Raw genomic sequence first — 15,890 nt, 5'->3', positions numbered from 1 at the left:
TTGGTAAGAGATTGGATGATCTTATGGGCAGCACATTGGATTGGCACCCTAAAACTTTGCCAGACTGCAGACCAAAGGCCCCTAGAGTGTCAGGTTGAACTATTTTTCAAGGCTTTTGATGGTTTTGTCAGTACTCACACAGAGACTCTGCTCAGAGATCATATTGAGGATCTCGACAGAACTATGGAAGCGGTAGGCGACATCAGTCCTCTGGTTCTCATACCACAGCAGCCTCCAAGAAATCTGAATGATGCCAGGTCTGTAGCCATACCTCCACAGATAGGCAGGAGGGTGTCGGCTTATGGGTCATGCCAGGCGACTTGAGAAACTGGTCAAAGTCTGAGCAATGGCGACAGAGCTGTTATATATTCAAGCCATAGAGCATGTACCTCTTGGGAAGATACTCTATATACTTTATAGTGCCCAAGAAAGACTCAAATGCTGTCGATGCAGTACTGAAAGTGCCATGGTTCCACGTGGAGATTGTTTGGTCATGGTGGCAGTAGTGCATGGGGAATTTCTAGCCTCCTTGAATTTATTAGAGGCATACAAGTATCTTCATATGCCAGTATTCCTGGAGGAGAAGAAGAAGTATTTAAGATTCCATGTGCTGGGGAGACATTTCTAGTTTCTCTGCGCTCCCCTTTGGCCTGGCAACAGCTCCATGCATATTCACCAAGGTGATGGTTGTGATAGTGGCGCATCTCTACAAGGCGGGAAATCAGATGCATCCATACTGGGATGATTGGTTGTTCAGAGCCTCGTCCAAATTGGAGGGAGAAAAAACAGTGGCAAAAGTGGTCCAACTGTTGCAAAAGCTATGTTGGAATGCCAGCTTCACTTAGTACTGTCCCAATCCCTAGAGTATTTGGGAATTTGTTTCAATATGGCAGAAGGCCGTGTTTTTCTTCCCAAGCCATACAATTTCAGATCTTCTTAACAATACCAGTGCCTATGGTTTGGCACTATCTCCAGGTCAATGGCAGCAACCATAGAGGTGGCTCTCTATGCAAAGCTTATATGCACTCATTTCAGGACAAACGAAGACAAGAAAAAGGAAATCCAACAAGTCTGCAGTAAAAATGCAGTGAACCAAGGACAAAGAAAAGTACTGCAGACAGATGTACAAGATGCAGGCAAGGTTTATTCTTTGTCAAGCTCTCTAGACCGGTACAGCTTCACTGATGGGTAATAACTCATCATGACCAGCAGGTTGAGACCAAACTCTTGGTATAGTATATAATAGCTGTCCCTCCCTATATCACCCAGTCTTCTCTCCAAGCAGGTGGATTGTGGTGAGCTGTACCCATCTCCCCTTGTTAGTGCTGTTGGAATTTATTTAGGGCTCCTGGTCCCCATTCTGGTGCCAGACTGAGCTTGGAAGGGCCCTGTTTGGGGGTCCATCTGACCTCAGGGTCTCATGCTGGGTCCCTCTCCCCATCCTCCACCTCCCCCCAAATTTTATAGAGGTGCCTCAGCTGTAAGCCTTGCCACCAATGGTTCAGCGCCCTATTACTTACTACACTCGTTTATCTTACAATTCAGTAGCGCGCATCATACAAGCACCCCAAGGGAGTTGAAATTATGCGGGTGCACTAACGTTGAAACTTTGATCTGCACATGCACGCTCATCGTTCCATTGTTATTTATAAATAAGCGTGTGTTCAGGGTTTCATTAGCGCTTTTCTACAGCGGCCTATCGTTGCTACACATCTTATATAGCTTAAACAGTTAGCTTGAAAGCCACAAGGGAGTTGAAATTATGCAGTTGCACTAACGTCGAAACTTTGAGCGAAACTTGAGATACACAGTGTTTTCTTATACCCTCACTTATCTAGCGATTCTGTTGTGCGCATTTTATATAGCTTTCAACGTTAAAAAAGTTAGCAAATGAAAATATAAACATACCTTGCAAATGAAGAAATTTGGAAGTAGTGTCGCTCTCACCAAAGGCGAGTGAAATCTGCGCAAGAAAAATACCTGTTATAGAGCAAGTTCTAGACCAGACCTATAACGGACACAGTCAGGCAGCAAAAGGAAGGAGCACTGTTCTGAGCAAATATAAAAAGAGCAAACATAACCAATCACAAAGATGCTAGCGAAAGGAGGGCGGGCTGTTCCGAACACGTAAAAAAGGAGCTAACGTGACGAATCACAAAGAGGCTAGTGAAATGAAGGCGGGCTGTTCTGAGCATGTAAAAAAGGAGCTAACGTAACCATAGTAACGTGAACGTGCGCGTGATTGTCGTTGTACTGATTTGTCCTTCCGCTCATTTCTCTTGCGCTCAATTGTCTTGCGTGCAATTGTCGTTGGGCAAAATTGTCGTTGCGCTCAAATGTCTTGCGCTCACTTGTCTTTGCGCATTTGTGCGCACGCTTTTGTCTTGTGCACATTTGTTTTGCCACCACCACTAATACAGGCTAGGTCATGTATTGCGCAATGAATACTTTCACCAGGAGAAAGTGCTCACTGTGCTCCAGATGAGAAGCACTCGTGGCCGACCTGTGCAAGCGCAGTGCAGGTCGCTGCGAAGGGGAAACCTTATCGGCATCGGATGCCAGCATCCAGGCTTCCCCTTTGCGAGTGCTTCGCAAACCGGCTGCTGACAGTGGGGAAGCCCTGGCTACCTTCAGCGCCCACAGAGGGATTTCCCCAGTCATCAACAGTCAGGGTAAAAAGGATTCCCTTACCGCCGAAGCTACTGGGGACTCCCTTACCACTGCTGCCGGCTTGCCTGCTTTAGCAGCTGGGACAGTTCTGGCTTCCCAGACGCTAAAGGCCTCAGAGGGGTCATTTTCGGCAGGAACATCTTCTAATTTAGCAGGAAGCACCTCTATTTTGTCTGCAGCCTCAGATGACCTCCCCCTGTGTTGGAAAGACAGGGGCTGGTTATAGTGGGTCCTCTGCTTTGGCAGTGAGTCCCATTGGGCCACCAGGGGGTTTTTCCCCTGATTTTCTTTTTGCCTTATGCAAGGCTTATTTTTAAGCAGCCAGGGGTTCTGCTTCCACCCCGGGGGGGATGGGGAGTGTTTCCCTCCATGTCCACTCCGGTTTGGTCCCCCTCAGTGCCAATCGCGTCCTCCCTCTTTCTCCCTCGTCCAAGCAGCCATGGGTGGCCTGGGACGATGATTTTATTTCTGAGGAGCAGTTTTCAATGGATGAGGACCTGGACCCTTGGGGAGACCTCCAGGATCCTCTCGGGGGGACAGATGCTGGTAGCGGGGCCTCTGCGGTTCCATCTACCAGCGAGGATGTATCCATGGTGCACATTTTTTCAACAGGACGAGCTCCTGGAGCTGATTCTGCAGGTCTCCTCAGTGTTACATTTTGAGGAGGAGACACAGGTGACCCCATTTGAGGTGGATCCTCTGCTTCGGGGGATTCGCTTTGCATCCTGCACCTTTCCCATGCATCGGGATATTGTCCTGGCGCAGTGGAAGACACCGGAGGCGCCTTTTTGGTTTGCTCGCTCCATGGCTCGTCTGTATCCCATCCCGGAGGGGGATAGGGATGCCTTGAAGTCGCCAGAGGTAGACAGAGTAGGCTCAGCTATTGCTAAGCGGTATTGCCCATAGAGGGCGGTTCTGCCTTATGGGACTCTGAGAAGCGTAAATTGGAGGCCCTTAAGTAGAATTTTGATGTCTCTGCCTTAGGGGTCCAGGCGGCCATTTGTGGTGGTCTTGTGGCTCGGGTCGTGTTTCGGTGGGCTGAGCGTGTCCTTGACCGTGAGTCTGACTGAAAGTAGTGAAGATTGAAATGGCTGCCTCTTATCTCTTGGATGCCTTATATAATTTGTTGCAGATATCAGCCAAATCCATGTCTCTTGGAGTGGCCGCGCGTCGTACATTGTGGCTTCGTGCTTGGGCGGCTGATACGGCATCTAAGATTAAACTGACAAAATTTCCCTTTCTGGGGTCCTTTTTGTTTGGAGAGGATTTGGACAAGCTGGTTTAGGCCCTGATGCCTGAACACTGTGCCCGTCCAGCTGCTCAGGGTGGCATTGCTCAGGGGTATCTGCGTGAGTTCCGCAGATATTGCCCTGGTCAAGGGGCTACTTCTTTCCCAGCCTCTGGGTCTTCCCGGGGTTGTTTCTTTCAGCGCATGCAGTCCTTTTTTTTGGGGGGGGGAGCTCATCGGGGGGAGGATGTGATTCCTCCGTCGGCCCTTCGGCCTGCCCAATGACACCTTGCTGGTGCCTCCCTTGGTTCCGGTGGGTGCTCAGTTGTGAGAATTTTACCAAGGGTGGAACAAGATCACGTCAGATCAGTGGGTCCTGGAGGTGATTTGGGACGGTTTTTCGCTTCTCCTTGCCAGGCGGCATGGAAAAAGCGAGCGTTTCGCCAGATGCTTCAAAGATTGTTAGGGAGAGTACTGGCACTCGGGCTCAGTCAATGGACTTCACCTTCAAGTGTGGCTGCATTCCCCTGCTGTCTGCGGTATATCAAATACAGTGGTATCTTGGTTTACGAATGCACCGGTTTGCGAGTGTTTTTCAAGACGAGCAAAACATTTGCAAAATCAGCACCTTGGAAACCAAGCGCGCCTTGATTTGCAAACCCCCCCCCCCCCCCCGCGAACCGGCACCCTCCTCCCCCCCCCCCCCCCTCCGTGATCCGGCACACACACACACCCCGCCGCCATCGGGCACCCCCCCCCAAACTGAAGTCTCCCAGAGCCCTCTTCTTACTTTAATGTAGCACCGGCATGTCGGCCTCCTCTTCTGTGCTGGCCTTGAGCATGTGCGCATGTTCAAGGCTTGTGAGTTCACGATCTCTCTGATATTCTCTCAGTCTTCTCTCAGTCTCCAGCAGGTATGGTGAGCTGTACCCATCTCCCTTTGGTAGGGCTGTTGGAATTTGTTTAGGAATTTTTGTCCCTTTTTGTTTCAGGACTGAGCTTGGGTGGACCCTGTTTGAGGGTCTGTCTGACCTCGGGGGTGTCAAACCTGGCAGGTCTCGAGCGGAGTCCCTCCCTCCCCTTTCCTCTACCTCTCCAACATTTTTCTAGAGGTGCCTCAACAGTAGTGCTGCCCCGATTCAGGAAAAAAAATTTGATTTGATTCAGCCTATTGAATTGATATTCGATTCGATTTTCCTGCCCAATTGGGTGTTTTTATAAAACATCCTGGTGGGTTTATTTTATAGCCTCTTCACCCCCTTTGCCTTCTAACCACATTGGCGCAGTGGTGTAAACAAAATAAACAAACAAAAAAGACTTCCTCTCTCTGTTAAATCTTAGCTCACGTTTGCGGTCTAACAAAAGATCTGGCAGGATACACTTTTCAAATCTGATATATTGTAATCACAAAACAGAAAATAAAATTATTTTTTCTACCTTTTGTTGTCTGGTCAATATTCAAATCTTGTTGATCCCAGGCTCTGGTTGTCTTCTGATAACTTGCTTGCCAGGGTCTCCTTCTTTTCTTCTTTCTCCGTGCTAACCATCAATCTTCTATCTCTGTCCTCACCTTCCATTTCCCTTCCCTCCCCTGGAGGTCTGGCATCTTTCCTTTTTTTCATCTCCATCCACAGATCCATCTTTTCTCAACTACCCTTTCATCCAGCATCTCTCCATCCTTCCCCACCACCCCAGGGTCCACCATCTCTCCCTTTCAGTTCCCAACTTCCCTCCTATCCAGTATCTCTATCCCCCCCTCCACACCATCCCTTGTGTCCAACTTCTCTTCCTTTCTGTTCCTTCCCTCCCTAAATCTCATTATCCACCATCTCTCTCCCACTCCTCTGTTTTTAGACCCATTATTTCTTCCTCCTCAAAGTCTGGCATATGCACGTCTCTTTGAACCTCCCTCTTCCCTTCCTCCATCCGTGTACTTCTACAACAGGGCCCCCTCCCCTGAAGGTATGTCCCCCCCCCCTTATTGGGGAAGATCTTTCCTCCCAGAGGCCCGGGTAAGCAATTTGCAATCTCAGATTCGCCTGCTTATGACATCCCGGTGTTCTCGGGCGCAGGATTTCCTCCAAGTCTTGGGGTCAATGGCGTCTTCCCTCAACGTGGTGAGGTGAGCTAAGGCCCACATGCGTCCTTTGCACTATGCTCTGCTTCTGAAGTGGTCGCCCCGGAGGCACAGTCTAGTTCTCCCTGTTCCTCTCGAGGCTTGGTTCGCTGCAGTCTTCGTTGGTGGCTCCAAACCTCCCATATTGTTCAAGGGACGAGTCTGGATCAGCTACAGTGGATGGAGCTTTTCACAGATGTCAGTCTCCTCGGTTGGGGAGCTCTGTGTCTAGGTCACTCAGCTCAGGGCACCTGGTCCATAGAGGAGGCATCTTGGTAGATCAATGTTCTGGTGCCTAGAGCCTTCCTTCTGGTGCTGTTGGCCTTACACTCCTTCTTGACTGGCAAGTCGGTCCAGATTCTGTCAGACAGTGGCACGGTGGTGGGCAATGTCAATTGTCAGGGGGGCACCAAGAGCACTCAGGTGGCGCAAGAGGTGGCTCCGCTCATGGTCTGGGCAGAGTTATCTTAAGGTCATCTCGGCCTCCCACATAGCCGGAGTGGAGAATGTTCAAGTGGACTCCCTCAGTCGTCACGTGCTAACTCCCAGAGAGTGGTGTCTAAGCCATGTGGCTTTTCAGTTGATAGTGCAGTCTTGGGGTCAACCCCTCATGAACCTGATGGCCATGAGTGTCAAAGCCAAAACACCCCGCTTCTTCAGTCGTCGCAGAGACGGTCAGGCCAAGGGCCTGGATGCTCTGGTTCAACCATGGCCAACGGAGGGGCTGTTGTATGTATTCCCTCTGTGGCCATTAGTGGGCAGAGTTCTACTCTGCATTGTTCGTCACACGGGCCTAGTGGTTCTGGTGGCTCCGGATTGGCCCCGATGTCCGTGGTATGCAGATTTGGTACGGCTTCTGGTGTCAGATCATCTGCCTTGTTCCCCTGTTCTATCCTGCTTTTTTGTCTTACAGTTTGGCTCTTGAAAGGGAATGCCTAGGTAGGAAGGGGTATTCAGATAAAGTGATCTTCTCTCTCTTGGGGTTCCGCAGACTTTCTACTTCTCAGGGTTATGTGCGAGTTTGGCGTATATTTGAGGAGTGGTGTACGGCACAGGGAGTGGTCTCTTCTCCCACTTCCCTGCCTAACATCTTAGAGTTCTTGCAGGATGACCTGGACAGGGGCCTGGCTTGGTCTTCTCTCTGGGTTCAACTTGTGGCCCTGTCAGCCTTTCATGGGTTATTACAGGATCAGCGTCTGACTGCCATTCCTGATGTCATTCGCTTCTTTTGGGCAGACAAGTTGCTCAATCCTCCCGTGCGACCGTTTGTTCCCTCTTGGGATTTGAATCTGCACCCCCTGTTTGAGACTTTGGGTGCCTGCTAATTGAAGGACCTTAATCTTAAGGCGGTCTTCTTGGTGGCTATTACTTCTGCTAGATGTGTTTCGGAGCTGCAGGCTATCTCTTCTAGGTCTCCCTTCCTTGAGTTTTCTAGGGAGAGGGTCATGTTGAGACCTGTTCCTTCCTTTCTGCCAAAGGTAGTGTCTCCTTTTCATGTCAATTAGTCTGTGGTCCTGGGTAGTTGGACAGGTTCTTCTGAGCAGAAACAGTTGCGCAAATTGGATGTTGGTCAGGTCTTTCATATCTACTTGCGGAGGACTCAGGAGGTCAGGAAATCAGGTCATCTTTTTGTCCTTCTAGTGGGTCCTCCTAGGGGGGATGGTGCTTCCAAAGCTACCATTGCATGCTGGATCAAGGAGACTATTGCTTCTGCTTATCTTCTTTTTCTTCAAAAAAAGACTGTTTGGGAATTTTCTCAAGGCTCATTCTACTCTGGGTCAGGTGGCTTCTTGGGCTGAGTTTTTGCTGGTGCCTCCAGTGGATATTTGTAAGGCGGCGGTCTAATTTTTTTTTACATTCCTTTGTCAGACACTACCGTGTGGATGTTCAGGCGCATCGGGACACAGTGTTCAGTGAGCGTGTTCTGGTGTCAGCCCTTTGGGGGTCTCACCCATCATGGGGACTGCTTTGATACGTCCCGCTTGTAAGATTAACCTATGCTGGCCTGGAGAGTTGCTAAAGAAGGAGAAATTAGGTTCTTACCTGCTAACTTACTTTCTTTTAGCCTCTCCAGACCAGCATAGGACCCCACCCTGTCTATTGTTGTGTTCTTACATGCAGATTTTCATTTTTTGGTCGGTTTCTAGTATTTTTCTAGGTCTGGGGAGATTAAGAACAGCGGCTGTGACTTAGCTGGTGAGCTGTGGGAACCTTTGCTATTTGCATTTGTTCCTTTGCATTTTTCAACAGCGTTCCTGTTTTTATTTGTTGTTATTCCTGTTTGTTTTCTGTATATTGTTCTTAGTTTTGTTTGGCTAGTTGGCAAACTGAGGTAATTAGGGGAGGGGTCACATGATATGTACAGTTCCAAAGTTTTGTCTGTCTCCACCTGCTGGTCATAATGAGATATATACCCGCTTGTAAGATTAACCTATGCTGGTCTGGAGAGGCTAAAAGAAAGTAAATTAGCAGGTAAGAACCTAATTTTTCCTTTCTTTCCAAACTCTTGGAAGAATGAAGGTGGAAAGAGATTCTTGTCAGATTTAAGTTTGTTGTTCAGTCAGCAACTCGTCCTGGGAGTGAGACAACTGCTTTGGGTGTTTCTAAATACTTTAGTGCTCCAAGGAACTTAGATCTTAGGTCAGGTTTATCATTTATGCTGATGGATCATTACTTCACTAGTTTTTGTAGGAATTTGCAGTAAGTTGTTTCCACTGACTAGCCTTGATTTTGTGGGAGTTCATCTTCATGGATGGATTTCATGTGATGAGTGATTACTGCTCCCCACACCCTATTTTGAATACCTTAGAATAGCTTAACTTTTCTGCATGCCTGAAGAACTTGCAAGACCACAATCATGATTCTTGTACATAATGCTGATAGTATAAACGCCTCCTCTTGTGCTGTATAGACATGTACTGATGAGATACAATGAGGCCTCAGGGCTTAGCAGTTAACTGGTTTTGCTCCATTTCTTTTTTTTTTTTTGCAGGATGAAGATGATGAAGCAGGGGAAGATGAGGAAGATGATGATGGTTTTTTTGTGCCACATGGGTACCTTTCTGAGGATGAAGGGGCTTCAGAGGAAGTAAGGGCAAGGGGAGGCTGATGAAGCTGACTTGTAAGGAGCTGTACAGTGGCTGGGTGTAAATCTAGAATTAAAAATCCTAGATGTGGGTGGAAAGAGGTTAATTGAAGAACTTCTGGGAGATAGAGGTTGTTAGTAATCCCACAAAGTATAGCAGCAAGGCCTCAAAATAAGTGGGTCTAAATTAATCAATAATCATTTAAAGGAGGAAGAAGGAAAGAAAACAGGAAAATAGCTGAGCAGTGAAATAATTGAAGACATCTAATAATACTGTGTTTCCCCGAAAATAATCCCTTGTTGGATCGATGCCCAAAGCCCCTCCTGAATGTCCCTGACATGTCCCGATTTGCCAGCAGAAGTGCTTTCTCTCTCCCATCCACCCCCTGCGCAGCATCTTTTCTCCCTTCTCATCCATCCATCCCCTTGCGCTGCATCTTTCCAACCCTCCCACTGCGAGGCCGACATACCTCCGTTCCAAACAGTAGCAGCAGCAGCACTGAACAGGCTGCTTCCCGGCCTTCCCCAGCTGGACATTCCCTCTTCTGCATCACTGATTTTGTCATCAGTGATATGGCACAGGGAAGGCCATGAAGCAGTCTGTTCAATGCTGCCGCTGTTTGGAAAGGAGGTATGTCGGCCTCGCAGTGGGAGGGTTGTCAGGGTTCTGCTGCATGGGGGGATGGGAGGGAGAGATGGAAATATGCTGCGCAGGGGGATGGATTGGCGGAGTCGTCAGGATTCTGCTGCAGGGTGGGATGGGAGGGATGAAAGATGCTGTGCAGGGGGATGGGTTGTTAGGGTCCTGCTGCATTTGGGGGAATGGCTTCATATTATCTGCTCCACAAAGATTTCAAGACTTTTTTTATTTCAGAAATGTTATGACATCTGAAATTCAGTTTGTTTAAGGATAATTTGTTTATTTGTTAACCATTTAAAACTCTATTTTATACGGAAGATGTGGCATACAAGACCAATGCTTAGATTAGATCTAAGGCAACACAATGAAATTGCTTTCGGGGTTCTGCTACATGGGGGGGATGGGAGGGATAGAAAGATGCTGCACAAAGAGATGTGTATACACACACACACACAAAAAAAAAAAAAAAAGATATCCCCTGAAAATAAGCCCTAGTGGGTTTTTTGGGCCCAATATTAATATAAGACAGTCTCTTATTTTCAAGGAAACACTGTATTAGAAAGGGTACTTTCACAGTGATGAAAGGAACTGTTATTCCATTCCCAAACAACATGAAATTCCAGAGCTGATGGAGTGTCCAAAATCAAAACTGCAGCTGGGAAGACGGAAGATTGGGAACCAGCAACAGAGGAAATCAGAGAAATTAAAATTCAGATAAGAGAATGAATAATTCTCATAGGGTGCACAAGTTGCTGCTATGAAGTGAAAGACTATAGGATGTATGTGCAATAATGGCAGATAAATCCTGCTCAGTGGCGTACCAAGGGGAGGGGGGGCAGAACGCCCCAGGTGCACGTCCTAGGGGGGTGCACAGCCGGCCAGGTCCAGAACTTCCTGCCTTACTTTTCAACCTGCACCTCAGCGCAGCTGCCGACTCCCTGTACTTATTCCGGAGCAGAGTTGGCAGCCGCGCTGATGTGCAAGCAGGTCCCGCGGTCACTACTTCTGCCACCTCTACTCCAGAAGAAGTAAGTGATGTCGGAGGAGGATGGACCAGCAGCCGCAGTCATCGCGGGTCATTGCTGCAACTCCCTGCATCTGCCGGTCCACCTCCTCCGACATCACTTACTTCTTCCAGCAGAACTCCCTCAGTCTCCCCTCAAACTTGTTTAGCTTGCGGGGTGAGCGGTTTACAGTTGCGCTTGTGAGCAGAAGGAGGAGGAGCACCGCTGCAGCTCCTCAGTGTTGGTGAGCGTGAGGCGGACAGGGACGATGCTCGGCATTGGGCGCGTTGAGCAATATGGACCCAACTCGATCATCGATGAACACTGCAGTAATTGAAGGGTTGTCCAGGTGATTTAGGGCTCTGAGGGCCCACCGAGAGGAAGAGCAGAGAGAGAGGCACCCTTGCAGCTGCAGTCATCGCGGGACCTTGGTGGTTTGGAGGGAGAGAGAAAGGAGCATGAAAGGGTGGTGGAAGGAGAGAAAGGGGGCAAGGTGGTATGGAAGGGTGGTGGAGGGAGAGAAAGGGGGTCAGGATGGTATGGAAGGGTGGTAGAGGGAGAGAAAGGGGGCAGATGCTGATGGCATTGGTTTGCAGGGAAAGGGGAGAGAGACATAAGAGGGAAATATACTGGAGGGAATTGGGTTGGAGGGAAAAAAGGGGGCAGATGCTGATGGGGGAGGAGGGAAGGGAAGAACATGGATGCCAGACCATTGGAGGTGAAGAGAGATTTGGAAGGGGAGGCATGCAGACAGTGGAAGAGAGTGACAAGAAGATGCAGAAACCAGAGAAGACAAAGGTAGAAAAAAATTTCTATTTATTTATTGTTTGCTATAGGGGACATGTGTCACTGTTTCTGTGGTGTTGCATTGTATGCAGAGTCCAGCTTCTTACTGGTTCAGTTTAACCTTTGTCAACGTATTTCAATTTTATCCCTCCTTTTACAAAACTGTTGAGTGTTTGTTTAGCGTCAGCCGTGGTGGTAATAGCTCTGATGCTCAGAATTCTATGGCTAAAAACCACACTACAGTTTTGTAAAATGGGGAGGGGTTAGTTTGTGATTACATATTCCATACTAGGCGTAGGTGTTTTATGTGTTCTGTGTGTTCAGAAGACATGGTTTTCTGTTAGAACTGACTGCAGGATTGATCTGTACTAGTCTGGCTTGTTTAGTTTTACAATGGGTGTATTGATGTTGTACTGCTCACTGTAGTATGTAAGATGCTGCCTTTTCCTAGGTACACTCTTGACGTGTGGATTGTTACTAAAAATCATGTTTTTCATACAGATGGGAGAGGGTCAAAAAATGATGGGCCCTGGGTGTCAGATATGCTAGGTACGCCACTGATCCTGCTAGTGAGAATTTTTTAGATTAAATGTGTAACACATTTGTTAAGACACAACAAATCTGTCAGCATCTGTAGATGGGCTGGGCTAATAAGTTGTGTATTTTTCAGGTATTTGAATATCTGCTTAATGATGTAGGAAGGTCAGACTGTTTCATTGGATGGCAACTTCTATATAATAAGGGATCTGAGTTGAATAGGATCAAAAGCAGCAACTGAAAATATTTTCTCAGGGAAGGTTGTTGGACACATGGAATGCCTTCCCATTGTGGGTGATGAAGCTAAAGGAGTAATGGACCTTGGGGGCATGGGATAAGCACAATAGGTACTTATTTACAAAATGTGAAGAGATAGCAAAAGTATAACCTTAGAAGTAAATGTTAAAACAGTGTACTTATACAATTCCATGACTTGTTTAGGGGTTGTCTGAGTGAGTGCTAAAGTAGATAATATAAAATGTGATAAATCCTAGTGTAATTGCAAATTCTTATTTAGCTGGGTATTTCAGGCTAAGTATGGCACCTAGGAAATAAGATGTTTAAGCAGCAGCCATTCTGGTGTTGGCTGTTTGAATTATTGCAGGGATTTGAGTAGATGTCAGAAGGAAAGGGTACTGGGTGTGAAATAAATATGTGTATGTGTTAGGAGGTGGGGGGGCTCTTGTATACTTATCTGCCTCAGATGGTAGGGTATAAATGGTAAGATAAGGAGAGAACTTGCAGGCATTCACACCCTGTGGATCTGGCTGTGATATAGTTGCAATGGGGCATGGAATTAGCAAACCTGAACCAACTGGTTTTCTGCCATCTACTGTGTTTTCCTTTGTTTGGAAGGAGGGCTTGGTTTGCTGTTTTGGGGCGACAAGAGTGAAAGGTGCTACTGTGCCTTCTAGAGATAGAGAGAAAGTGATGATATGCCTACATTTGCAGAACTCCTTCAGGTCTGAGGAGTTAATGTCCCCTTTTTAATTTTTTGTTTTAAGGAGAAGACTGATCCAGAGAACCAAAAGGTTCGACAGAAATTGAAAGCAAAAGAATGGGATGAGTTGTTGTCAAAAGGAAAGAAGTTCCAGATCCTGCAACCTGTGGTGATCGGCTGCATCTGGGAGGGTGCTGGTGCTGAACTCAAGGCACTTCAGCGGTTTGCAGTCTGTTTTTTGGAATCAAATATTGCAGAGGAAGAACTGGTACAGGAAACAATCTCAAAACGTACTTCAAAGGACCAGCAAAGTAAGAATTGAGGAAATCTACAGGACTTTGTAATGCTCTTAATGAGATATAAAATGCAGACTTTTTAAAGCCTTAAGGCGGTGTCTCGCAAACTTTTCAACCGGTGGCACACTAAATCCAATGCCTCAGCCAGAAGGTACCTGGAAGTGTGCCGACGCCTATCTGACTGCGACCCACTTCAGTGGAGAGATCCGGGAGGTGCGGAGAGAGAAGTAGAGACGCTGGCGAGGAGGAGAGTCATCTGTACCGGCTGACTTCCTATAGGCAGTCAGCTGCCGTGGACGACTCTCCTCCTCACCAGAGTGTTGCGGCTAGAGAGTTGCGCGGGGACAGAAATCCCACCCGTCCCCGCGAGGAATCCCACCCGTCCCCGTGAGGAATCCCTCCGTCCCCGCCCGTCCCTATAAACTTCAGAAATAGTTATTTCATTTAATTATGCTACTGAATTAAAGGCTCTGGTAGAAACCCATTTACAAATAAGCAAAAAGACTTTATTAATTTGAAAATATTAATTGGGAAGAATACATACTTTGTAAACGGGTTTCTACCAGAGCCTCTAATGTTTATAAATTTTTATCAACACAACTAATATACTACTTTATCCTGAAGCAAAAAAAAAAAAGAAATAGAATTCTTTTCCTACCTTTGTTGCCTGGTTTCTGCTTTCCTCATGTTCTCATTCAATTCCTTCCATCCACTGTCTCTCTTCCTTCTGCATCTTCCATTTGCTCTGTTACTGTGCCTCTCCCTTTCTTCCCCCTTCCAAATTGGTCTGGCACCCATCTTCTTCTCTCCGCTCCCCCCATAGTCTGGCATCTGTCTTCTTCCCTGCCAGCGTCTTCTCCCTACTCTCTCTTCCTCATTTCCTTTCAGTGTCCTTCTCCCCCCCATCTTCCCCATGGCCTTTCAGCGTCCTTCTCCCTCTCTGTCTTCCCCATGGCCTTTCAGCGTCCTTCTCCACCCCTTTGTATTCCCCCATGTGCTTTCAGCGTCCTTCTCCCTCCTCTGTCTTCAAGTGCTTTCAGAGTCCTTCCCCCCCTCCTGTCTTCACCATGGCCTTTCAGCGTCCTTCTCCCCCCTCCTTCTCTACCGCCCCGGGTGCAGCACAGCCGGCCAGGTCCCCTTACTTTTGTGGCACTTCCCCGACCGACCGACAACAGCCCCGGTCCGACAAACCTCCCTGCCCTTAACCGCGAATCTAAATTACCTTCTTACAGCTGCTGTAAGAAGGTAAATTAGATTCGCGGCTACAGGGCAGGGAGGATTGTCGGGCCCGGGCTGTTATCGGTCGGTCGGGGAAGTGCCACAAAAGTAAGGGGACCTGGCCGGCTGTGCTGCAACCGGGGCGGGGCGGACCGCCCCCCTCCCTTGGTAGCCACTCGAACCGCGAGGCTACTCTCCTCCTTACCTGCCCTGCCTGCAGCACAGAGCCGAACGGAAGTCTTCCCGACTTTAGCGCTGACGTCGGGAAGACTTCCGTTCGGCTCTGTGCTGCAAGCAGAGAAGGTAGGGAGAAGAAGAGCCGCGCAACTGAGTACATCCAGCCCCGCAGGAGCCCCGCGACCCTCGGAGGCGTCCCCACGGGATCCCCGCGACCCTAGGGGGCGTCCCCACGGGATCCCCGTGACCCTAGGGGCGTCCCCACGGGATCCCCGTGACCCAAAGGGGGAACCTGCGGGATGCCCGCGGGTCCTGCGGGATTCCCGTCATCCCCGTTCCCGTGCAGCTCTCTAGTTGCGGCACACAGTTTGCGATACACTGCCTTAAGGGGTCGTAACTAGCCAAAATGACTCCTAGCTGGTTAAATCACTTGCTTTGGGCTAACTGGTCATTTTCAATAGTACTTAGCCAGTTGGTGCCTAAAGCAAAACTGGCTATTTGGGGAGAGGAGTCAACACTTGGCTAATTAAGTACTAATATTCAAAGGGGTAGAGCTGTGGTCTCCAACTATTTTCATATAAAGGGCCACAATGTGAATATGAGAAAGCTCTGAGGACCACAAAAGATTTCAAGCCTATACATTTAAACCTATAGTAGTTAAATACATCATTGAAAATTCTGTTTTCATCATGTATTCTTTTGTGTTTTAGCAAACATTGGCATGGTTCAACAATTCTCTGAACTCGTGTTTCATGGTTTCTCTAGCTTTGTCATACCACTGCAGTACACATGCATCTAAATATGAATCCTGACCTTTGACCAGTCCAATGGCCTTTTATACATTTGTTAACTCTACTTTACTGTTGAAAAGGATTAAAACCACAGAGAGAGAGCGAATAACAATCTACCTGCAACAGTGCACAGGGTTGGTAGATTTCTCTTGAAGCAACCGGCTTGACTGGTGAAACTGGAACTGATCCTTGGGCAGCGTTTGGAGGCTATATAGCTGTGAGAAGAAGCCCAGATTTACAGGACTGTACCAGAAAAGTCACCTCTAGTGCACTTTTAACCTAGCAGTGAGTGTTTCAACTATGCTGCAAGGTTTGGTTATACAGGTTGGAGGGTTTTTTTTTTATTCAAATGACTGATTTCATGACAGCATTATGCTACTTATGTTTATGACTGTCACTTTA

At 47.8% G+C, this 15,890-nt stretch overlaps 1 protein-coding gene across 6 annotated transcripts in view; it reads left to right on the top strand.

Annotated features, from left to right (window-relative positions):
* The window catches only part of CHAF1A (chromatin assembly factor 1 subunit A), a 215,236-nt gene that overhangs the window by 180,373 nt on the left and 18,973 nt on the right, over window positions 1-15,890 (top strand). For all 6 annotated transcript variants that reach the window (XM_033954408.1, XM_033954407.1, XM_033954406.1 and 3 more), the window contains 2 exons: window positions 9,007-9,102; window positions 13,071-13,317. In XM_033954408.1, coding sequence (XP_033810299.1) covers window positions 9,007-9,102; window positions 13,071-13,317 — 343 coding nt within the window. The remainder of the gene's footprint in view (window positions 1-9,006; window positions 9,103-13,070; window positions 13,318-15,890) is intronic.

Source organism: Geotrypetes seraphini, chromosome 8 (genome assembly GCF_902459505.1).
Source record: "Geotrypetes seraphini chromosome 8, aGeoSer1.1, whole genome shotgun sequence".
Taxonomy (NCBI): domain Eukaryota; kingdom Metazoa; phylum Chordata; class Amphibia; order Gymnophiona; family Dermophiidae; genus Geotrypetes; species Geotrypetes seraphini.
Note: the sequence above shows the minus strand (reverse complement) of the source record. Positions and strands in the feature narration are given on the sequence as shown.